Here is a 25,760-nt window from a genome sequence, read left to right as displayed (position 1 = left end):
CTTCTCACCTGTGTTGCCAAACTCAACAAACAGTACCACTCTCCCACAGCTGCCTAATGAACAACCTGGGAGTTGACCTTGAGTCCTCTTCTCGCTCACGGATTATGGTCATTACATTTTGCCAGTTGTACCTCTTAACTATCACTTGAGTCTGCCCTCACTTTCCATCTCTGTCCTCACCCTAATTGAGCTCTTTCTTACTTACTGCTCAGATTCTGTGCCTACTTCCCAGTTGGCAGACTCCAATCTCCAGCCCAGGTGGTCTTACTCAACAATATGTTCTCATGTTCATGGTTTCTTATGACCTTCAGAATAAAGTTTAGGCTCTTTAGTATTGCTTATGAAACCATAGATAATCGAAATCTGCCTCAGTCCAGCCCCATCCATTTATCTCTACTTTCCAACGTGCTCACTGTACTTCAGATAGGCAGGACATGCTATTTGACTCTGAGTCTCATGACCATTGTTTCCCCACATGCCTGGGACACTTTCTTCTTCACCTTACTAGATTTCACTTAATTGCCACATTTCAACTTAAATGTTATTCTTCCCATAGGTATCTTTGATCTCTTGGACTGGGATTGGGACAACCACAAAGTAATTGAGAGCATTGTATGCTTCTCTATATTAGCAATCATTATTTTATTTTACTAATAATTTAACTTTTTCCAATTAAACTGTAAGCTTTGGGAAGGCCAGATCAGATATATCCAGATATATTTTGAAGCCTGACACCTATAATTTGGGGGGATCCTCTTTAAGAATGCAAATACAAATACACAAACACACACATGCACACGCAAACTTAAGTTTAAAAATTGAATATTTATTTATAACAAGAAATCACAACAAAGTATAAAATTAAAGAGCTGACAAGTATTTAAAAATGACCTTCAGAACAAATTTCCTAGAAGACAAAAGCTTAAGCTTCATTAAATTACCAGGAAATCCACCTCTGCATATTAGTCTCTTTCAAAGCTCTATTTCTGGTGTCAAAAGCTGTGCCTAACACATAGGAAGTGTGCGATATTTTTTTATAAATGTATTGAGTTATTTTAAGTTATATTATCTACATATTTGACATTTAATAAGTTTTTTCCTAAATTAGATTTCTGAAAAATTATTTTGTTACAAAATTGTTCTTTATAGTTACTATTTTCAGTTATTTGCCAAGGGCATATTTCAAAAAACTAATAATTAATAGTTCTATCAGTTAGCATATCATCAGGCTCTAGGCAAAAAAATCTATTCCAGCTCTTTACTGGTGGAAAAATCTCTCAATTTGCATAGAAATACACAGAATAATCCCTTACTATGTGAGTCTGTATGTATGTATATGTGCCTTGTGTGTCTCCACATTTTTATAGAATATATATATACTAAAACTTCAAGATGAATTTTGAATCAGTAAGATTTTTCTTTAGATAGTCAGGGAATCAAAAACTCTTTGTAGGGGAACCACCTATTTTTTTGTTTTGTTTATAACGTATTTTTGCAAACATTTATCTCTGTAATAATAAAGATGCCAATATTTTATATAACTTAAAAGGACATAAAATGTTTTATTTACCATGTATTTGTCCATAAGATATTATGTAATTGTTATTTAAATCAAGACAATAACATAATATTCAAAAGATGTGCTACTTGGCTTAAAGCTATGGCATTCAGTTTGTTAAAACACAAATGAGTTTAGTTAAGTTCCTTTTATAATAACATAAATTTGCTGAGAAGCTGCTGTGCTCATATCAAGGTTGTCAGGGAAGAGTGTGTGTGTGTGTGTGTGTGTGTTATAAAGTGCAGCCCTCTGATCAGTGCGCACTCTTCCCCCCATTTTCCTAAATACATCATGAAAAAAGGATGAGGTTTCCGCCTTAATTGCTTGTGCCTTTTATTCACGTTTCTCTCTCAGCCAGAATTGTGAAAAGAGTGTTAGTAAAAGGCTGTACAATAGATCTTTTCATTAGGCCTCAGCAAGGCATACAAAAGAAGGCTTTTGGAAAGAGTGAATGCATGAGTTTAATTTGCAGGTGGAGAGCAGATAAAAGGTGCTGACGCCTCTATTATTCTCTTACTTAGGTGACCCTTACCCTGTTCAGCTGATCCCGACAACCATGGCAGCAGCTGCTGCAGCAGCACCAGGCTTAGGCCCACTCCAACTGCAGGTAAGTCAGGAAGCAAAGCATAAGGGACAAAGGTTAAGTAAATATCGAAAACAGCTATTACTGTGCTGCAGCAAAATAAGACTGGCTAGTGATATTTGACTCACACTGTTTTTTGTTTTTAAATTTATTTGTACTGATCCTCATCTGCAAGTTGACATGTTGATTCTTTTAATTTTCAGCCCTGTTTTCTCTCGATTCTTTTAAATTTTATCCCTGTTTTCTCTCCTAAAGGTAGCATATTGTGATTATTTTACTGCCTGGTATAGTTTAATAAAATAAACTGTAGTTTTGCTTTGATTAGTACTTGCCATAATTTCATCTAAGAATGGTGCCCATTAAGGCAAAAAGACTTAAAAACTTTTAAAAATGTTTAAACTTTAAAAAAACTGCAAAAAATATTCAAACAAGTGCTAGTGAATCAAGGCAACTGAACACAAAATTTATTTTAAATTGTTCAAGATGCCTTGTATTATTGAAGCCCTCTGTAGGTCCCTTTATTCCCTGCTGATGCCAGCTCAATTGGACAAGCAAGGAAAAGTAGACCATATAAGCAGTTGCCTAAATGAGGTCTCAATTAAGACCTGTTTAGCCTCAGAGTACGTATGCTTACATATGTGAGAATGTAAGTGATAACTTTAAAGGTGTCCAAGTGATTTTAGAAATTTCCTATCTGTGGTTGAAAAGAGAATCAAAATGTATTTAAAGGTAGCTTTCCTTAACTGTTTAAATCTTTAATGAACATCCTGCAAAATCCTCCATATTTTCCATTGTTAGGGTCCTTAGAGTTATGCAATTAAAAGGGAATAAAGACCATTTAATAATAGGATTACTCTCCCCTTGTGAGAAGTTTTATACTTCCCTTAGCTTGAAAGGCACAGTATGCCTGGGAAGCCAGATAGAAAGCAGTTGTACTTAATAAAATTAAGTTGTATTCGTGAAAGTACAATGTCATGATAGATGATCTTAGTCTATAAGGAAAAAATGTAGCTTTATATTGTAGCATCGAGAGATAGATACATCTGGTGAGCGCATGGTATTGTCAGAATTCCTGGTGAGCTGCTGAAAAACCAGTTGAGTTTCACAGGAGGAACTGCCAGTGTGAGATTGGAGACACACTGTGTCCTACAGAGGTTAATGACATTGATTCCTATTCTACCTTTCCTACATGAAGCCACAATGTGAGTGGGTCTGTTCTTTGAGCTAGAAACACCTTAGGAAGTGCTGGAGCCATGGGGACAATAAAAGTAACGTAACATTTGTTATCCTTCTGAAATGACATCTGGGGAATGGCTACAATATGTAAAGGTGATTGTAATTGGTAAAATGAAAGAGTATTGGAATTAAAGGAAGAGGCAGCAATACCCACCCTAGATTTCAATGTGGAAATGAGTATTTTAGAGATTTAGGATGTCAGTTTCTAAACAGGTTAGCCATTCTCATTTCCTTTCATAGGTGGATTAGCCATGAACGGAAGTGAGGGCAAATCAGAGGCGTCCCCTGTGTTTCATTGCAGGACTGTAGTAGAAAGGATTTATGTTAGGTAGCAATCTAAATTTATTTTCCTATAGAGATAGTATAAAATATTTGACAAAAATTGATTCTCATTTTTGTTCTTAAGTGATTTTAGAATCCCTTAAAAATTTAAATATAAAATTTTTATTTACCAAAAAACAAGAAAAACTTAGGGCACTAGATATACTTGCTCTTACTTTAACTATAATTTCATCTACTAATGGGATAATGTTCCTTTAATGTAAGTGGTATTATATCCATTAAAATTCATGAAATTTATTTAGATTCTCAAATAATGAGCACTGTAGTGTAACAAGCAAATGCGTAATCCAGTATTCTTCCATGGTAATCAATTAGCCACCACTGGTCACACACACACACACGTATTTTTTGCTCCAGAGAAAGTTGGTATATAAATGCAGACAAAATCCTAAAAGCAAGTCATGATAGATAATCTGGCTCTTCTTTAAAGTGAACTGGTCTTGCACCTTCTCTAGGGTGCCTCTATCAGCTCCCTCCTCTACTGGTCACTGCTGCAGTGTTCACAGAACCCAAGCCCTGTCGTCAGGCTTCTTCAGAGTCACCAAGGAGGTGGGAATGTTCTCTGCCCCCTTGCTTTATTTTATTTATTTTTTAAAGATTTACTCTTTTTATTTATTTCTACCCCCCCCCCCATATTCTCCCCCTCTGCTGTCTACTCTCTGTGTCCGTTCACTGTGTGTTCTTCTGTGTCCACTTGCATTCTTGTCAGCCACACTGGGAATCTGTGTCTATTTTTTGTTGCGCCATCTTGATGCATCCACTCTCCATGTGTGTGGTGCCACTCCTGGGCAGGATGCACTTTTGTCACACAGGGTGGCTCTCCTTGAGGGGCACACTCTTATGCATGGGGATCCCCTACATAAGGGACACCCCTGCGTGGCACGGCACTCCTTGCACACATCAGCACTGCACATAGACCAGGAGGCCCTGGGTTTGAACCCTGGACCTCCCATGTGGTAGGCGGACACTCTATCAGTTGAGCCAAATCTGCTCCTCCTCCCTTGCTTTTAAATGAGCACCCAAATTCTCTTCTACTCCAGAAAACCTGCCGAGATAGCTCAGAGAAATGCTAACTACAAAGCCTAGTCAGAAGTCTCGTCTCCCACTTTCATTCCAGTCTCTCCAACCTAATTTTGAGAAGTTTCATGTCATTGTATAAACCAATATAAATTTTCTCCAAATTCTCCTTTTAATGTAACTCTGTTAAATCTTAGTCCTCTATCCCTTATTGATACCTTGAGTAGAGACAGCATGACACTCCGGTCCCTTTAGTTGTAAGTTTCAGTCCTGCTGGAAAACTTAATCTCATCTTGAATTCATGTCTCTGCCTCCCCTTCTCTCATGAGGCAAGAATCTTGATTCTGTGGCCCAGAAATGAGGAAGGATGTGGCTTACTCTTTTGCTTCCTCAAGTCCAACTTAGTGCCTGTGCAGATGTGGGGTTGGGGAAAGAGAAATTAGTGTCATCTTCCTCTGTGACACTGAGGGCATCATGCCCTTTAGTTTTCTTGGGGTCCTGTTCAGCTTTTCCTGGTAATATAAGAGGGGAACAGACAAGTCTGGCTATCTTTGTTTCACCTCCCTGTCTCTGTTCAGGGCATCACCTCCCTTGGTCAGTAACTTCCTCGCTAGCAAGACTCCTGCCTCCTCCTTCATCCTCAGTCCTTCATGGAGAAGCCAGATGTCTTCCACTGAGGTCCTCCCATGCCTCCAAGTGCTGTGGTGCTACTACCCCACAGTCCTGGTCTCAACTTGGAACAAGCACCCAACCTTTTCCCCCACACCTATCAACTTTAGAAACTCCAGATGAGTAAACATGTACTACTATATCTTTATTTGCATACAGTCCCAAATGCTAGTGTCCATTGCTCTTTTTTTTAAAGATTTATTTTATTTATTTATTTTTCTCCCCTTCCTCCCCCCGCCATTGTCTGCTATCTGTGTCCATTTGCTATGTGTTCTTCTGTGTCCGCTTGCATTTTTGTCAGTGGCACCAGGAATCTTTGTCTCTTTTTGTTGCATCATCTTGCTGCGTCAGGTGTCCATGTGTGTGGCAACACTCACTTGGGGCAGCTCTCCTTGCTGGGCACACTCCTTGCACATGGGGCTGCCTTACTCAGGGGACACCCCTGCGTGGCATGGCACTCCTTGTGCACATCAGCACTGCACGTGGGCCAGCTCACCACATGGGTCAGGAGGCCCTGCATTTGAACCCTGGCCCTCCCATATGGTAGGCAGATACTCTATCAGTTGAGCCAAATCTGCTTCCCTCCATTGCTCTTAATAACTCTCTCACCATACTCCTAGTGTGTGAGACTTTAGGTTTTCCAGCTCAGAAGTGTCCAATTGGAGGAAACCATGAAAGTTTCTCCTTTTGTCTCACTTCTCCACTTTTTTAAGAATTCTGCCTCCTGACTTAGGGCAAGGGGCGCACCTTTCTTCTAGAACCAAGTCCTCCTCTAAGTTGTGAACCAGATCCTTTCTCTCTTCATTTAACCTTGGTTAGTATCAGCTCATGCGTAGTGTGGCAGTAGGACAGCAGGGAAAGTGATTGAAGTAGGGCCAGTTCAGCCAGGTTTTACTGAGGGTTGTTGTCTAGTACCAATTGCTGATAGATCCTTGTAGAACCACTGGTAGAGCTTATTGTTGGCTTGTTTACTTCCTTGTTCTTTGTTGTTGCTGGATCTTTTCTTGTTTGTTTCAAGCAAGGAGTGATAAGCTCAGAGCTACACTTAAGAAAGCAGCAGTAAGAAGGTTGGGATAGGATAACAGCAGAAGAGCAGTTGAGGGAACAATCGCCTTGGCAAGGGAAAAATGATGATCTGAACTAATCATCATTCAGTGGTAATGCAAATAGTATGGAGAGGCTAAATATTGTAAGAAAGATCTTGTTTGTTTTTTCTTTGGTCCACCTGGGATTTTAACTCATGGAAAGCAGCGTACTAACTGATGTCATGAGCTGCTACATAGCCATGATTTATGGAGTACTTTCACATGCTGGTTCTCTGGTGTAGGTTTTATAGAGGTTATCTCATTTAATTTTATTATAACAATTTTTGTTGTGTATTAATATCATCATTTGATATAGAAGAAAACTCAATCTACAGAATTCAAAACCATTGTCTTTAAACAATTATATTTGCTTCTCCAAGTGTAGAAGATTTTATTTTAAATTTTAGAAGCATTACCCCTTTTGAGGCATTTGCTAACTCAGTAATTGGCTAATCAAATTATAACAATAAAGCTGATTAATTGGCACTAATACAAATACTCTACACACACTGCAATAGCCAGAAGAAATAGCAGAATTCATGACAGCTGTCTACTTCAGAATGCATTTTCCATTCCATGTCTCTTTATACAGATATATGTTAATCCAAGCCCTTCTTCTTGAAGATCTAGATCTAAGAAGTGATGCTATAAATAAATCCATATTCATAGTTAAATTTGTTTACCTACCATTGTATTTTCTTTTGAAATAATCTTTTGCATGTAATTGTTCACAATTGGATCATATTATGATAAGTAGAACCAATAATCAGAACTTTTCTTTAAGAAAGAGTAATAAGAGATGTGTACAATTGTTTTAAAAGACAAACAAAATGACAGGCTTTGAAAAATACCACTGTTTCCTACATCAGTATTTTATGTCCTTTAAGATTGATCATTACCATACAATAAAAATTCTTTATATAAAAAATAACCTTAATGTGTACTTACATGAGCAGTTAAAATATGATAAGCACTGTCATGTATTGATTTGAATCTTTATAGAGAAGAGTTGGCTTGATCTTTAGTGTATATGCATAAAATACAAATTAACATATTGTGTCAACATACCATTTTATTTATTATATAATAAAATACATGTCTTTGTATCCTCTGCCTTTTAAATCTTTCCTGAGCTTCAGCTCTATATGTCCACTGCTTGTTCACTATCAAGAGTGTAGAGTCATCATCAATTGAGTCCAAAATGGAACTCCCCAATTCTATTCCTCTCTCCAGTTCTGCTCGCCCTCTGGCCTTCTCTTAGCGAATGGGAGCATTCCATTCATTGGCCAACCTAGACACAAGAGCATTGTCTTGAACTCTTCTCCCCCCCTCTTCCCTACTTCTATTCGTTTGTCAAGTCTCTTGATTCCACCTACTAAACATCCATTTCTTTCTAGTATAGCTTGACTCTTCTAGCTCAGGCTACCCTCATTGCTTGATTAATTTAAAGACTAGCCCCTGTCCTGCTTTTCCCATCTTTGGTGTTGTCCACTTCTCTGCACTTGCTACTACGCATTAGTCAGGACAGTCATTCTAATTTTAGAAAAGCTGGTCATGTACATCTCCTTTTAAAGCCTATAAATGACTCCCAGATCTCTCTCCACTCTGGAATTTTTACATGTGACACTTCCTGAGTCACATGTAAAAAGAGAACACTGTCCTCTTCCTGGAATCATATTTCCCACCATGGTTTCCAGGTTAACTCCTATTTACCCCACAGGTAGGTTGAAAACTCACCTTTGCAAGGAGACTTTATTGATCTAAACTTTTGACTAATATAACTCCTATGTGTTCCCAGAGCACACTGTATTTCCCCTCTCAAAGCACTTGTAGAATATGTTTTAAATTGTTTTCTGGCTTCTACCATATGGTAAAATCTATGAAGTCAGTGACTCACCATCACTTGCACTGGAGTGCTTGAAATATTTTATGGGCTCAATAAATATCTTTTAAATGAAAAGGTGAATGAATAAAACTTAACATTACTTTTATAATAAATTATGTACCTATTTTCCCCAAATAGCTATTCCCACTTCATAAAATTGGCATTAAGATGAATAATAATGATTAGTTTCCTTTATAAATTCCTGCTATTAAGAAGAGACAATAGCAGGGATACAAATATTAATAGCATCTTTCTCTCTTGGAGAAAAAGTACTTTGAATTTATTTCAAAAAGATACCCACTGAAATTTTATAATTACAAAAAACAGTCGTTTGATGAAAAAACAAACTTACTGAAAACTCCCTATATGCCTAGTGCTGTGCAAGGCACTAGTTCCCTCAGCATGATTAGAAAAAGATTTGCGCTAATGTTCTTTCTCTGAGGCCTACCCTAACCAGCCTGTTTAAAACTACAAATTACTCACCTACAGGTACTTCACCTTCTATCTCCCTCATTCTGTTTTTTGTTTTTCTTTTAATGGTACTAGTCATCCTCAAGAATATTCTTTAATGCACTTACTATGTACCTTATTTTTTGTCTCTCATCACCAGATAAAACTATAAGCTCCATGGGGCAGGCATTGTTACTTGTTTTATTCAATAATGTATCTCAGGTGCCCAGAAGAATGCAAGCAAGTAGGAGGTACTTGGTAGCTATTTGTTAAGTGAAAGAAACAAACATAAGCTAATATTCATAATCATTTTAAGTAATATAACAAAGCAGTATATGTTTAATTTCTGGAGCAAATTAGGTTAACTTATGGATCAGGGAATTAAAAATTTTTTTTAAATAACACCTATTGGATGATTCTCAATGTAAGAGAAATGCCTAATTCTTTGTCCTCTCTATCCTCTCCTAGTCAAGAGCTGCTACATAAGGAATATATTTCACATACTCACTGCAGTTTATTTCATTCATTTAAAGTCATTATAATTTACCAAAGAAGAGACCAAACATTACATTATTAGATTATTCCTATAGTGTGTCTGTAAGAATATGAACCTATTAGAGGTGCTTTTATTTGACTCAGTATAGTTTACCTTGACAATTAAAAGCTAAGTTTTTTCTAAGTAATTACAGGGTATATTATTAAAAGCATAACTAGTCAATTAGCAATCTCATATACTATGTTTACCTCTTCTCCTTATTCCCCCTTTTCTTCTTTTTTCTCTTCTCCCCCTTCCAATTGCTTCTTTTATTTTCCTCAAAAAGCCAATGATGTTTTTATTGTTTGTTTTCCTGCTGCTGTCTCTTTTTAAAAAGAGAATTAATTTATATAGTAATCTAGTTTAATTTCATTATTAAATGTAAGCATAATTATTTAACAGAAAAATTACACTTTGAAGCTCTTGGACATTTGTGACTAGATAAAAATCAGCTAAGCGAATCATCTGTTTCTAATTAATAAAACCAAGTGATGGCAACAGTCCATCTAACATTTATTTCTTATATTTGTGTTTGTTAATTTGCATTTTACTTAATGGGCATCATGAATATTTTAATGGTAATAGTTGTAGTATACTATTTCTATTTTTTAACTAGGCTTCTAAGATTTAAAATTAGAAGGAAATATTTATCCACTTTTTTCTCACTTTATAAATACTGTGTTTGTGTTGGCCAAAATAATGGTTGCCACCTGTTCTACCTATAGGAAGCCAAAAATGTCGACTCTAACCAATGATTAATAGTGATAAGCAGAAGGAAAAAAAGAATGAAATCATTCTTGGACAGTCATATTTTACCCAAAGTAAGCAAATAGCATTCAATCTTGACATTTTATTAAATTAATTATACTTTTTAAATGATTTTATTAAGACTATTTAGAAACCAATAATGATATTTTTGGAATAAGAACTCAAACTTCTAAGTTGGCATAAATGAAATCAGAGGTGCCACAGTTCTAGCAACCAGTAACATCAGTAACATGTATTCTCTGGAACAGAGAAAAAGATAGATGACATGTGATCATATCAGAGAATGAATCATATAAAATGTCCACTGAAATCAATCTTTTTTCGTAGATATCAAAGGTACATGGCAGTCATAGTGGAAATAGCTTAAGCTTCTGTCTGATAGAGAATAACATCAAGGTAGACATGGATGAAAAACTCAAGTTCATCTTTTTATCAGCCTCCCTCCAGTGTCTGAAGGAGGTCAATAAATATGACAGGACACAGATAAATGCTTCATATTTTCCAGAGCACAGTGACTGACTGGGTATAGCTTTATATATCTGACCAAGAGAATCCCACAGAAAATCAATAAGGAAGAAATAACCATCTGGGAAAGGTCTAGACGTAAGAATTTTCACATTATTATTTTTTACAAAGATAAATGTAAACCACCAAAATCCCCTACACCCCCCACTGAACTTTCAGGTTGCAATCATTTCCATACAAGTGAAAAACGTTCAACTTCTCCCTTCAGCCCAACACCAGTTAGCTGCTTTCTATCTGCATGAATGAGTTTTCTTGCAGGTTGAAAGACTGAATTCCCTCTTTTCCCTCCCTTCGGCCCTGCGCCTGCAGGCAGACAGACAGAAGCACACATATGATTAATACAGCACAGCTGCAAGAGTAAGTCATTTGCATATGTATTAATAGAGGCAAAAAAACCAACAACAATTAAATTATATACAGAGACATTCTGCATACTAAAGAACATATGCAAATAGGCCTGGAAATGTGCAGCCAATATTTTCTCTTGACTTTTCCAAACCCATCTGAGCTAGAGTCAGAGCCCAGCAGTTTTCAAGAATCTCCTTTAAAGAAGAACCTGTTAGGAAATGCTTTCATAGTCACTACCACTGCTAGAGTCCCCAGGAGGTGTTTGACATTTCGACAATGAAGAGCAATGCAAGCAGTGTCTTTCCATGCTATTTCTGTATTTCCTTGCTTTCAGCAACCTTATGGTGTCTCTTGACATGCTAACTGAAACATCAGTACTTGTATTCTTTTCCTAAGTGCCCCCTTGATTTTACCAACCAATAAATATGAAACTTTAAAATTATATTTCAAATTCTCTCATTGCCTATTTGTCAGAGCGTATTTGTCATTGACTATTTGTCAGAGCCAGGTTTTGTGGTCACAAATCCATATCCACTCCTTGATGGCATCCCATGTTCTCTAAATCAAAACATGGTTCTGTTACTTGGAGGTGTTAAGGTGATAGTCTCAAGGCCAACAGTAGATGCAACCCTAGGAACAATATCCGTCTCTTGAAATTTTAAAATTCTACAGTTTTTTTTTCCATTCGTATCAAGAAAAATTATTCATTTTTCTCATCATGGCTAGTGACTATCTATAAGAGAAGAGAATAACTAATAATGTCTCCAAATTCATTGATTTTATTTATGTGAGAAATTTGCCCTTCAACCTAATTTTTGGCTTAGTGTATGTTACTAGTATTCTTTAGTTTATGCAAAGAATGTTTCAGAAGGCAAACTCAACCTTGGGAGTAAAATTTTATATAAGTAAAAGTTATCCAATAAACACCTTGGGCCTAAAGAACCCAAGTGAAGAAGATACCCATTAAGAAGAAGAAACACTGGGTTTTGTTGGTACCAGGAATCTGCTAAATATTATCCATGTGTGTCATGTGTTATTTTTATGTCTTAAAGCCTGCACCTGCAGCATGTAAATTATATTACATATAACTGATAAACATAGGGTGGAAGTCTTCTTAGGTAAATAATTATATAGAGCAGATTTAGTCTCTGAGCCAGGAAATAATTACAGGAAAGATAATGTAACATTAAAACAATTATTTTTTTATTACATTAAGGTATTTTCTTTAGATTAATATTTTAAGAGGCAGTATTAATTCATGAGGGACAATGTATGGTAGTGGTTAGAGTGTGGTAACTGCAGCCCTCAGTCCCTGTACATGGTTCTGAGACTTACTAGCTGTGTGACTTTAGGCAAGTTACCCGGCCTTTTTGCACCCTGGTTTCCTCCTATGTAAAATGTGAGCATAAATGATATCTTACTGTGAAGATTAAATGAGATAATGCATGTCAAGTGCTTATAGCAATAAAAGTATTCATTGCTATTTATCAAATCTATGTGTTGGGCAATAGTAAGTGGTTGGGATTTTTAGTTGATGACTAATGTTAGGTACTTGTATATCTATCTCATTCCATATTTTGCTGTTGCTCACTCTTTGTTTCAATATTTAAGTCTATAAAATAGAAATCATGCCTCCTATCAAGTCCTACATTTCCATGGGTATAATGCAAGTGAATTGCCTCTATGAACTGCCTCTATTCTAAATAAATGTTTTATAAAACCTAAAATAATATTAATTTACATAGATATTTTTAATGTAATATGTGATTATATACAAACAATTTCCAAACAGCCATTCAAAGCTTATTCATTATACTAAATTTATTAGTAGAAATATAAACAAATAAATAGCTCTTATTTTTCCTTTTTCTTGTCTTCATCTAAATTACTTCTCAAATTGAGAAACTAAAACTTCCCTTTCATTACTTAGTTCCTTTGAGAAAAAAATTCTACTGTTTAAAACTTGAATGTGGAAGTGAGGTGTATTTCAGACCTCATATAATACTGGAAATTTTATTTATTCAGCAACTAATTTTTGAAAACTACAGAGCTAAGCATCATAAAGAATGCACAGATGAATCAGTCAAGGATCCTTGGTGGATCACAGGGGAACTTGAAATTTAAGGGAATGAATGGAGTATTAAAGAAGAGCAGTTTGAAGACAGGCATACAACCCACTGTCCTAAGAAAAACATTTGAAATGGAAAGTCCTTAGAGACCCTTGAAGACAGTGGTTTTCAACTATCCACTGGAGTCCAAAGCACCCCCAAAAAGTTTTGTTTGTTTTATATATTGAGCTCTGCTGGTTAAAATTGTATGAATGAAAGGTCCTGATGCCAAAAAGAAATTTAAAAACCCTTCTTCTACTCCAAATCCTTAATTTTTTACATGAGGCGTTTAGACTCGTAAGTAGCGACCTGGTGGAATCAGATGTTCACAGAACTGAGCCTGGAATCCTAGCAAATGAAAACTAAATCTAGCTTCTTTTCTTTTTCTCACAGTTTCCTTAAAAATAAATGTATATATTCATATATGTTATTTCTAATATGTTTTGTGTAAAAAGGGGGAAAGAATTGCTGTTTTTGCATTTAGACTGTTAATTTAAAAGAGGATGAATAAAACAATGGTTAGGATTTGCATATTAGTAACAATGGCAACCTTCTGAATTGCTTTCATTTTGCTGAGTTCAGTGATTGTGCTCTGGGAATTAATTCTTTTGTGAAAAGCTATTGAAAGATCAAGGAATTTAGAAAACAAAACAGCTGAGTGACGGATTGTTTCCTATCTATTTGTACATAGAAGTTTCAAAGTGAGATTGTTTACATCACAAGTCTTACTGATATTTTATTTGCTTCTTTGAAGAAAGATATTATTCAAAGATGATTATATAATCATGCAGATAAGATTTTGCAGTTATGAATGAACTGTTCTGATAGAACTACCAAGAAGAAAACCACATTACAATTTTGAGCTGTGTTCAGTTGGCAAGACCTGATGCCTCCAGAGAGAAGGAAAAAAAAAACAGCTACCAGATTCCTCTAGAAAAAGCTTAAACCTGCCTAGTGCATTTCAAATTTGCTGTTCCACATAGAAGTTGCTCGAGTCCATCTTTCTTAACCCTGACATTTCCCTAACTGCCAAACTTTTTTTCTTACATATCCACTCCCTGGATGAAGGCAGTAGACCGAAAGAAAAGGAGGAATGGAATCGGAGTATATTCCCAAGTGATTGGCTGCACTGAGTCCTGGGCCAGCGTAATTAGTACTGCCAATGTCAGAATTGCCAAGATATTCTTTCTTGCTCTCCCCACCCACAGAACTTCTTTAACATATATAGAATGAAAAAAGTAATAGAGAAAGTGAAAATCAGTTACTTCTTTTTTTGGAATGAGAAAAGTCCCTTAACCTCTTTTTAGGTAGTAGAAATTTCTACCTGAAATGTAGCTATACTGTTCTATATGATACCTACTATTTCAAATATGTATTCTAAATATTATTCCCCTGAATTTAGTTCTCCAGTTTTTAAAGTTATTTTAAATGATTAGAAATAGTACAACTAAAACATTTGGTGAACAGTACAGAAGACAAGCTAAGACAGTAAACCACAGCAAGAATAAAATGCCAAAACCCTTACCTGTTTTTCGTTTCTGTTCTCCTCTCAGTTTGGTTCATCTTACATCTGGTTTCCTTCTAAGGCAATTTTTTGTGTTTTAGTGTCACCAAACACACAAGCTAGCAGTAGGGAACTGTGAAATAGCTAGTCTTGCTGCATTGATTCTGTCTTTGTATTGAATACACATCATCGTATAGTACCTAGTTAGATGACTTGAAGTTTTTTTTTTCCTTTAAAAAATACTCTAAAAATTCTATTTACACAGTTAAAAGCATTAAAACAACCCTTACACATAATGGGTTATAAGCTTGAGCTCCGGAGTAAAATTGACCTTATTGTGTGTGTCTTGCTCCAGTTACTAAATCCCTCTTAATCTCAATTTCTTCACCTGTATGTGGTAATAATATTTCTATCTCAAGAAAGTGTTGTGATGATTAAATGAAAAGTATATGCAAAATGCTTAGCACAGCAAATACTTTCAACCTTCTTTAGCAGCTATCATCCTCATCATTATCTATTGGATTCAAGGGTTTCCACAGTCCAAATGAGCCTCACTAATTCTTCTGTATTTCAAGTTAGCAAGTAATTTTCTTGGATGTAGCAATTATGTTCTGTGGAGAAATTGATCTTAATTCAAGTTTTGTTGAACACCTGCTTTTGGAGCTAAGCCCCCTTATTTAATTCAAGTACAAAACCTTTATGAAAATAAAATATCCCTTCAATATAAAAATACTTTCTTCTCCTTGTTGTCTAAAACAGTCTACAAATCAACTGTTTCAATTTTAACCAAAAATGTGAAGAATCTATCTCTGTTTCTTTCTATTCCATAAGTCCCTAGTTGTTTTTATGACACTGACATAAATAATTAACAGTTTTTTGTGAAAAAAACAAACTTTCCCTTATGAAGGAAAAGTTGTAGTGTTTTGTTATTATGAGGAGAGTTTCCAGCAGGAATGGATGGATACTTATGCCATTTTAAAGACAAAGTCTGTGAAAATCCCTTTTTTCAAAAGGAATATAAAACTTTATTGACCACTGTTCACCAATATTTACGATATATTAAACAATATACAGTTAGGTAACCTTCTGATTACTATGAAGTTATTGTTTTCCTGGCTTCTGCTGAACCAGGAATCCAGACACTGAAAAGATTGAGCCTTACATGTAAGGAATGTGTTGGGAGTAAAGTAAAAACATGCAAGTCATACTTTCAGATTATAAAAGTTCATTTGCCATTTATGCCAACAGGTCCTAAACTGCATCATATCTAACCATCTGATTAGTTTTCCATGAATCATGACCTTTTCAGTCAATACAGAACAGGGATTTCAAGTTTCCATAAAGAAATGGCTCTCTAGAAGGAACCTTTAAATGCTCCTTTAAGCCTTGCTTGGCTGATGAAAACACAACAGTATTTACCTTGTTTTCTATTCTGGGTTGGTAGATTGTTGAGGATGGCCAATTTTCCTCTCAGAGTTTAATAAATATTTTGCATTTATATGACTATAGCTATAGACATGGATTTTTGTCTGCCTGTTTAAATTATGTTATTTAAATTATCTGTATTATATTTCAATTGCCCAGTTAATTACTGAGTTAACTATTTGATCAGAAAATGTATGACCTCAGGAAAATTTTCAGTTTAACTTCAAGTGGTTTCTTGGTTTGCTTAGAATGATGGCTTCCCAGAAGCAACATGGACTTTTCTGTGGTTGTGAAATGCCATTTTTATTTTGAATGGTTGTTTTTGGTAAATAAAAAAAATACAAAAATTAAAATTGCATGTGTGTCTATATGTGCAAACAAATAAACAAAAAAAATCCCCAGAATGATTCTAAGGCATGTGGGTTAAATCTAAGTTTAATTCAGTAATGACTATGGAAAATTTTTCCCATTTAGATAGTTTTCTAATGGAGAGGAAATAATATACCATGGTATCAAATGTTCTTTTCTGATAAATGAAGCAACTATAGCAAGCTTTTATTTGTTCAAAGTAACCAGTGATATTGATGGGAAAAAAAACAAGAAAACCGAAAGATGCCCCCAAAAAACCCTAACAACTCCCCCAATACTACTACTTCAAAACAAACGTATCAAACTTGATTTCCATTAGAATATAGTTGTTCTTCACACTAATAAATCAGAAAACCAAGAGCTAGATTATACATATATAAAGCAGCGCATTGCAAACAATTATTCATCTTCTGGACAAGAATGACAAGTTAGTCTCTCTTCACTAAAAAGCAGTTAAAATTTGAGGCCACTTCAGGTTTGCCTTTTTTCCTGCACCAAATCTATCTCATCTGAATCTTCCCATTTTGTAAGAAACTTTAGCTGTCCACTGCTGCCTGTGGCACCCATCATAAGGTCAAGATCTCCAGCAAGGCCTTTTTTTCTTTGATTTGCTGTCATCAGATTCACTGTCAGATACAGATTTTCTTTTTTGTACCATCTTTTTCTTTACCAGCTTTTTGAGAATTAAGAAATGCTTCATTTAACTCTGGGCAATCAAAATTTTCTTCAGGCTCCCAAGTGTTATCAACATCTGTAAATCCCTTCAACTTAAAGAAATTCTCCACCTTCTCTTTCACTGCATGTCAATCCAGTACTTTTTCCACCATAGACTCTTCAGGCTCTGCCTCTTCAACTTTTTACTCTTTCTATTCTGCGTCTTTCCCATTTGTGGCAATGTAGTTTTATTGGAGGCCATTTTCTTGTTGCAGACTTGAAGAGCTATTATTCACTGCCTCTGTGCTGCTCCAGATCCCTGGTCTACAGTGTCGATAATCCCTTTAACTTATATTGTTCAACAAATACAGCCAAAAGTTAAGGGCTCTAATCTCAAGTTGCATCTGGGGTGATGTGTCAAATGGGTCTCAAGTCCCTTAGCCTGCCCAGGACTCAAGTTTTCTTATTTTTAAATGCATGTAAGGATAGCTGTCCCAACTATATATATCATGGAAGAATGAAATAAAAGACGATCTAATGAAAGTAGCCCGGAGCCCCAAAAGTCCTCCCAAAAGAACTATTCTGTCTTTGCAGCTTACAAGTGGACGTCTCTGATGGTTGGACACATTTGTCCATGTGCTGGCAATGAAGAAATGGGAGAAGGGTGATGAGGCAATTAATTATTTTAAATACCCAAAATGAATGGGGACCTCAAAAATAGTCAAGCTAGCTCTGAAGATCCAATTAGACAATAGGCAACCTAAGAACATGCCTACACACAAGAAAGAATGGGCCACCCAAAATAAATAAAGATAAATAGAGATAGAGATGATGTTAGGTAGGTAGATAGATAGATAGATAGATAGATAGATAGATAGATAGATAGATAGATAGATAGATAGATAGATGGATGATAGAGAAAGAGAGGAAAAATAGTTTCATACTAGTTAGGGAATGAATCAGATTTTCTTATTCTGAAATACATAGCCAAATGTATGGCCACTATAAACTATTCTGTCCATTCTTAAAAATGTAAACAAGAACTTACTTTTAAAAGATCTGTTTCTATTTCTTGATTCTTTCTCTCTCTTTTCCTTTTTACTTTATTTCTTATCTTCCTTTTTTGTTGTTGTTGTTCTTTTTCCATTCTTTTCTCTTTTATATACCTTCTAAAGATCTTCCCCTGTTAATCTCTCTCTCCTCTTTTTGTTATCTTCAGTCCTTTCATCCTATTATGTTCATCTAGTTTGGGATCTCTAGCTACTTTTTTATTCTCCCACAATTGTGAAAAAAGTGAAGAACATATCTCACTTAGAAATATCTATCTCTTGGCTGAACATTTATAATAGTAATACAGATATGATCAGATGAGACCAGAGTTGAAATTGGAATACCAAATGGCAATGAAGGACAATATCAGAGAAAAGGCTACCTGGCATTTTTGCTTGTTTGTTTTTTGCTTAAATAGAACTGATAACATCCTAGATCTTAGAAGGTACTAGCTTAGAAATGTATTCATCCATAATTCCTCTATTTCTATTAATAAAACCAAATAACACCCTGTATGCATCAAGAATAGAGGCTTCCGCTAAGATAATAGCACAACTAATAGCCCCACTCTCCCATTAGAGTTGGATATTTTCAAACTATGCTTCAGAGATTGAGAAGAAACTGTGAATTCTCTAGGCAAGAAAAAATGTAGAGGTGGAAGTGCATCTCTCATTATTATTATAACAAAGTACTGTGCAACTGGTTTCTTAGCATCAGCTGAAATAGAAAAAGTTGCTTTTTTCCTTATTCATCTAATAGTGTACTCTCAACACTTTATACTCCTGCTATCTCAAATAGTAAGAAGTGACCCCTGACTACTTGCTCTCCTGTGTACTCAAACCAGTTGTTAATCCTTTTTATAGAAATAGTAGATATTATTGAGATCAGGCCTAAATTTTTTAGGGATTTTAAAAATATAATCTATAGTATTTGCAAACTCCCATTCTCCCTAATTCTTTCCTTTAACGAGGCCAAAATATTTAAGTATTGAAAGTCAGAGTTATTGAATAAGGTATTTTAATAGAATTTCTGAAAATTGATTCCTGGGTAATCTTTTCTTTTTCATTTCTACCAGTTTAAGCAGGCCTTCAGTTCATATTTGTTGACTCAAAGAGGAGTGAATGAATGAATGAATGAATGAATGAATGAATGAATGAATGAGTAAATGAGCAGATACTGTACTTCCATTACCATCCAGAGTTGGGAAATTGGTAAGACTATAGGCTTTCATGTCAAGCACGTGTGTGTATTTGAGTCTCAGGAAGCACTAGATTTGCAACCTGGCACAAGTTCCTTAACTTCGCTAAGCTACATTTTCATAATCTATAAATAAGGATATTAGTATTTCCTGCATTGTAGGGTTATTATACAGGCTAAATAACATGCAAAGCACATAGCACAATAACATATCAAGCATGATATGTTAAAATTTGCTAATACAAAATATATTAATTAATATTTATTATCTAATATATTTAAGTATGAGAATAATACTTGAATGCTGGTTCTTTGTATTTTTATCTACTATTCATATGTTGGGATATCGTTTTATAAAAATATTTTGATTTATAAAGGTATAAACCTTTCAAGAAAGATTTGTTGACTAAATGAAAAAATGAATAAATGCATATGTACACACATATACATAACTTTAAGTTGCATTTGACTTGTATGAGCTAAAAGTTCGCCATGTGGCTTTTCTCATTACTATTAGCGAATCCAAATTATGCATTGCCTCAAACTCTATTGGATTGATACTTGAAGACTGTTAAGTGTCTGGCAAAGTATTGAGTTAAGGAAGAGCCAAAAGTGGTTTTTCATTTGTGTGTGGGAGGGGAGTCTGTATCTAAAGTCATAAAATACAGGTAATATTTTCTGAACTTTGTTTCTGATTTTTTTCTGGATTTATTTTATGTTATTAATAATACCATAGCGTTTGCTCTCTGTAATAAATTAGCAGCAGTATATTCTAATTACATTAATGAAGATAGGGCATGGTACTTGTAGAAGATTTTGTGAAACTTTTATTAAAATTTGTAAAAATATGACATACTAAAAAAGAAAAGTATAGGATCAATGGTAGTTGATATGATGTTGATATACTTTAACCGGTACATTTTCCTAGTTATAGGAAATGCTACTGGAAAATATGTATGCTCTATACTGAAATAATTTCACTTTAAATCAGATTGACTGTATCTTCAACTTTTGATCACTTTTGTTATTTTCAAACTGGCTGAGATGTCAGGTTGGTGTTCACCTACTGTTATAAACCTAATGTCAAAGTGTAGGATCAGGAGGGGAATAAGAGATGATCCAAATAAAAAAGAGAAATGTTGGATTTTTTTAAAAAAGCTAATTTGTCACTTCACTCATTGAGTATGAACTGAATAGACTTCTAACCCTTAAAATACTTTTTTTTTCCTCTTTTTTATTGCCTGGAATCTTAAGAGCTTTATCATTTGCAGTCATAAAATGAAAATATACACCAAACCCTCAAAGGGCAAGTATGAAATTAAATTATATTTGGGCAGCTGTAACCTTTTAAAACGATCAGATTCCAGTTAATGTATTTCTTCCTGTTCCAAGTGCTGCCATGGTGTTTGATGGCGGGAAGCAGTCCAAAGGGCATTGGGAGATAATAAATTCACTGTAAATTTCACCCCAAGGCATGTCTCGATACACCAAGGCCTCCATTTAGCAAGGCTGACCTAAAACTCTTGTCACATCCAAAGGTCATGTAGGTTGGGTTGGTGTGTCCCATCTATCTTTCCTTGAGGTAAAGAGTGACAGTTGAAACAGGATTGAGCTCATAAACAGCCATCTGAATATGAACAAGAAGCTGGCTTTAGAGAAGGGGGACAGCGAGCAAGAACTACCTTTTACCGTGGAACTCGCAGATGCTGTGCCTTTTTGCAAAGTCAATGAAGAGTCTGTTTGATATCTTAGCTTCTGTTTCAGAGTAACCACTGCCTGGAAAGGAGCATTGTTGGATTGGGTTGATTTAGAATCAGGTTCTCTTTGCTCCCTCTTTTGTTTATATTTGTTTCTGTAGCCTGGGGTAATTTTTAGTAAGTATTTTTCAAAGCATCTAGTATTTTAAGCTCCCATTACTTTAAAATAACAACACTCCTCCCCCCCTTTAAATCTGTTCTCTTGACTTAATATATGAAATGAACCTACACCTGGGAGCAAAATAGGAGGAAAAGTGTTTTAAAGAAAAAGAGCTTAATGTGATCCTGGTAAGCAGTATTTTTTTTCCCCCAATAGCTTCTCAATCATGCACTTTTAAGGATGACTTCAATTCTCTCAAAAGCAACATTAATTTATAAATGGTAAGGACCATGGATATCTAAGTTCTTAATCTCAAAAATCCTAAATATAGTATCAAATAGAGAATATTAGCTATAGTGAAAGATTAAACTCTTGCAAGTCTTTGGGAAAAAAATATATGATTTCATGAAGCTCTAGTCTTTGTCCACTGATACATCTCAAGTGTCTAGAACAGTGCTTGACACATAGTAGGTGCTTAATAAATATTTATTGAAAGAAGGAATCAATCTAAGGCAGGAGAACAGAAGTTAAAATAGCTGATTATTTTTCTGGGCTGCTTTGATGAAATATGAGAATATGACCTGTGCAATTGCAAAGGAAGCCTGTTGTGATCAGAGAAGTTAATGAATGTCAAGGAGCGTTATAAATTGCAAGGTGCTGTTAGGATGTGTTTTGGTTATCTTGTTTGAGTTAAAAGTTACATGTGATTTGGATAATCAAATGTCTCACTTTCTTCTTGATTTTCAAATGGTCTAGAAAAATCAAGGTAAGTGACCATGAATTGAGGCAGAAAAAAAGTTTTATGTAATTAAATGGTTACTATGAATTATACAGGGAAGAATAAATATTTAAATAAGGACTCAGAATGGTGGCAATTATGTATCCATATTTATTCTGTAATTGAGTCTGTATAAATTTGTAACTTTTTAAAAGTGATTGGTTAATGTTATTCCAGTTACATGTAGGTGTAGGTGACCCAAACCCTTCCAATTAGTTCTTCACATTATATCTGGAGTAATCTGTGACAATGCAAATCTCATCTATATGTCATTCCTCTTCTTAAACAGTCTCAGCTTCCCAGCTACCTTTACAAGCAACAGTCTCAGCTTCCCAGCTACGTTTCCAAGCATTCTCCCATCACACTGGAGTCACACTGGCCTCCTCCCAATATCTTGTATTTGTCATGCTCTCTTCCACTTCCATGTTGTTTACCAGCACTTTTTTCTACTCCGAATACATCATTCTCATCCTTCTGACCGCCAGTAATCATATTTACAGGGCAGCCTTCCCTGATTTTCCCGACCATATTATGGCTCTCTCTTACATCCTCTCGCAATACCATGTACCTCTACTTTGTAGTTTTTCTCACATTTCCAATTTTACATTTCATTTGTGTAATTATTTCATTAATGGCTTTCTCCTTCACCGAACTATAGGGTCTATGGATCTAAGGACCTAGAATAAAACGGGTGCTCTTTGTATTTTTTTTTTAATATATAAAAATGAAAATAGTAAATGAAGATAATAAATATAACAGTATTCTTTATATTTCATAACATTGTCCCCTAAAGTCCAGAGGGATCATACTTAAGATCGCAATTATACTACTTTCTTGAAATGGTTACAAAAACCTAAAATTAGCAAATTTAGAAGAACATGAAACTGTAACAGTTTTTACTGGCAGTTGCCAAGAGGAGAAAAAAGAATAAAAGATGCTAGAGAGAGATATCCTCATAGGCCCTTCTCACTTCTTTCCTCCCGTGCATACCCAATAGTCTAGTTCCTAGCAGGGGAGCCCCAGCCTCTGTGAGAGGTATTCTTAGAATTGCCCTCCTCAAGCTTGTCCAACTCTCTGCCCAAAGCCCCAGACTCTACTACTGGGTTAAAAAGACCAGAGAGTAGTTCAGGAGACGTAGTGGTGACGAGTATGAGCTCTGTAGATAGTAAAAAGAAAAGAAGTGGGTTCCAGTCTCAGCTTTGTCTCTATGTGTGACTTTGGACACATGTTTCTCTGGGTCTCGCTGTCCTCCTCCATAGAATAAGAATACTGTAATTCCTGTTTCCTAAGGTTATTGAGAAGGTTCAGGGAGATTCCGGATGGACCTGGCACACAGTAAGCCTTCTATAAAGTTCAGCTGCTCTTATCATCTCTGCTATGTGACCACTCTGTGTCCAGTTTCCCCAATGATTTAGATTAACATATCTTAATTTTTGTACTCAAAGGCCCAATGGTAATAGTAATACACCGTATTTTCTTAATCTTGAAGGTTTATGAAGGAGAAAAGTACAAAGGAAAAGTAAGGGAGGTAGGAATCCACAGGAAGAAGTTTTTTTTTTTATCTTTAGCCCTTCCAGTGCATTGTCTGTTAGTATTGGTAGTGAAACAAAACAACAACTAAAAAATAATTTTAAATGGCTATATACTTTCTTCAGGTTCTGTCCCCAGTGATTCAAGAAGTCTCTCACTCTTTTTTTTTTTAAAGATTTATTTTATTTTATTTTATTTTATTTCTCTCCCCTCCCCCTCCACACCCCAGTTGTCTGTTCTCTGTGTCCATTTGCTGCGTGTTCTCTTTTTTTTTTGTCCACTTCTGTTGTTGTCAGCGGCACGGGAATCTGTCTCTTTTTGTTGCATCATCTTGTTGTGTCAGCTCTCCATGTGTGCAGCACCATTCCTGGGCAGGCTGCACTTTCTTTAGCGCTGGGTGGCTCTCCTTATGGGGTGCACTCCTTGTGCATGGGGCTTCCCTGCCCAGGGACACCCCTGCGTGGCACTGCACTCCTTGCGCACATCAGCACTGCATGTGGGCCAGCTGCACACCGGTCAAGGAGGCCCGAGGTTTGAACCGTGGACCTCCCGTGTGGTAGACAGACGCCCTCTCACTCTTGAAGGCTTTACCCCTAGGCCTTTAAAACTATCGTTAGTGCCTCAAAGCTTAGGGGGAATCCCTGTTTCCATGAGCCAGCCATTAGGAGACTCCCATCTGCATCCCCCTCTGAGAGAGGGAGATGAAGTTGTCACATAAAGTTTAAGTTTGGAAAGCATTTTCCCATAGCAGCATTGCTACCCATATGCAAGTTTATATGGCCCATGATATAATGGAGAGCTTTAGGTGGACTCTGCCTTCTGATACTAGATTTTAACCTCTGGCAAGTTATTGAACCACTGGGAGCCTTCATTTCCCCCACTGAACACACAGAATTGTTGTGGTAATCCCTGAAATAGCATGTAAACTTCTAGCAATGTGCTGAGTATATCATAAGCACCGAGAAAAATCACAATCCTTGCACTTCCTCTCCCTATGTGTGCCAAGTGATTTCAAGCATCCAGCAAGTGTGAATTCTGGAAGTGAGTGTGTTTTTATAATTTATACAAAATAGTCTGATTTAATATGAATTAACACTCAGGTTCTTTTTGTATTGAATTAGCCTGCTCACTATTTTTCAAAGGTTTGATCACAGCCACACACCCCCCCCCCCCAATATATAGGGATAAAATAGACAATGATTTCACAATTATGAGCTCAACCGAAGAGAAGTGTTAAGCTTTGTTTGCTTTAATAATCTTTTTGATAACACCCAGATTTCTGTATTAAATGATGAATTTGGTAACAACAGGATTTTTCCCCTTGGCGAAAAGCATTTCTCTTCTTGTTGTGACTTTGAAATGAATTTTGAGCAGTGTTTTTTTCTTCTTCCCTAAATTAACCTAATTAAAACTGTAAGTGTAGTCATTGATACATAAAGAGATTCAAGAAGCTTCCAGCCAGTGTCCTCCTTACCTTGCCAAATGGAGATGTATTTACTGGTTGGTGACCTCAGGAATAGATGCCTAGTGCTCATCCTCCCACAGTAATAAACAGCAAGTCTGGAATGGCATAAAAAGGGTCAATCAAATAGGTCATACATCATATGGGGAGGCAGATGTTGGAACATATTGTAATGGATTACTGTGCAGTACATGAAGATGGCTTGTGGAGTAGAAAAAGAGTGGGAGGGGGAAGGAGTGAGGGAAAGAGAGATAAACTATCATTTGGTATTTTCTGGCCTGACTTTCACAAATATCTGGTTCTTTAAGGAATGCTTCAATTGTAAAATCCACAATGTTTTCTTCTAGCTGTTCAGGATTTATTGGTGTGTAGTAACATGAAGAAGGCCTTTAAAATTAATTCTGATACATTTAAAGAGTTTCTTATTTATATGCTTCAGTATCTGCAATGTGACAGAAACATCATGAGAGTATCATACCTGTGAAAAAAGGCTCAAGATTTAAGGAAGTTCAAATGTATTCTTTAACTTTTAGCAGGACGCCATTTTCACACCCTTTCAACATTCCACCCCTCATCGATAGCTCTGTATCCTGTCCAAGTATCATACTGAGACGGACTGCATTTGGAATAGAATGATAAAGACTGTCTGTGAATTAATAATATTTGGTGACAACAGTTTTGCATAGAAAACAGTACTCCTTCCATACATGTGTTCTCTATGGCATTTTTAAAAGTCAATTTCATTGATACATATTAATAAAGCATACAATCACTGTGGCATTTTAATGGTAATACCACACTATAGCCAGGTGTAATAGTTTATTT

At 35.8% G+C, this 25,760-nt stretch overlaps 1 protein-coding gene across 7 annotated transcripts in view; it reads left to right on the top strand.

Annotated features, from left to right (window-relative positions):
* Window positions 1-25,760, top strand: part of SOX5 (SRY-box transcription factor 5) — a 474,102-nt gene that overhangs the window by 368,288 nt on the left and 80,054 nt on the right. For all 7 annotated transcript variants that reach the window (XM_058282906.2, XM_058282908.1, XM_058282904.1 and 4 more), the window contains one exon: window positions 2,080-2,165. In XM_058282906.2, the coding sequence (XP_058138889.1) occupies window positions 2,080-2,165 (86 nt within the window). The remainder of the gene's footprint in view (window positions 1-2,079; window positions 2,166-25,760) is intronic.

This window comes from Dasypus novemcinctus, chromosome 20 (assembly GCF_030445035.2).
Source record: "Dasypus novemcinctus isolate mDasNov1 chromosome 20, mDasNov1.1.hap2, whole genome shotgun sequence".
NCBI lineage: Eukaryota > Metazoa > Chordata > Mammalia > Cingulata > Dasypodidae > Dasypus > Dasypus novemcinctus.
This window is presented reverse-complemented; position numbering and strand designations above follow the sequence as displayed.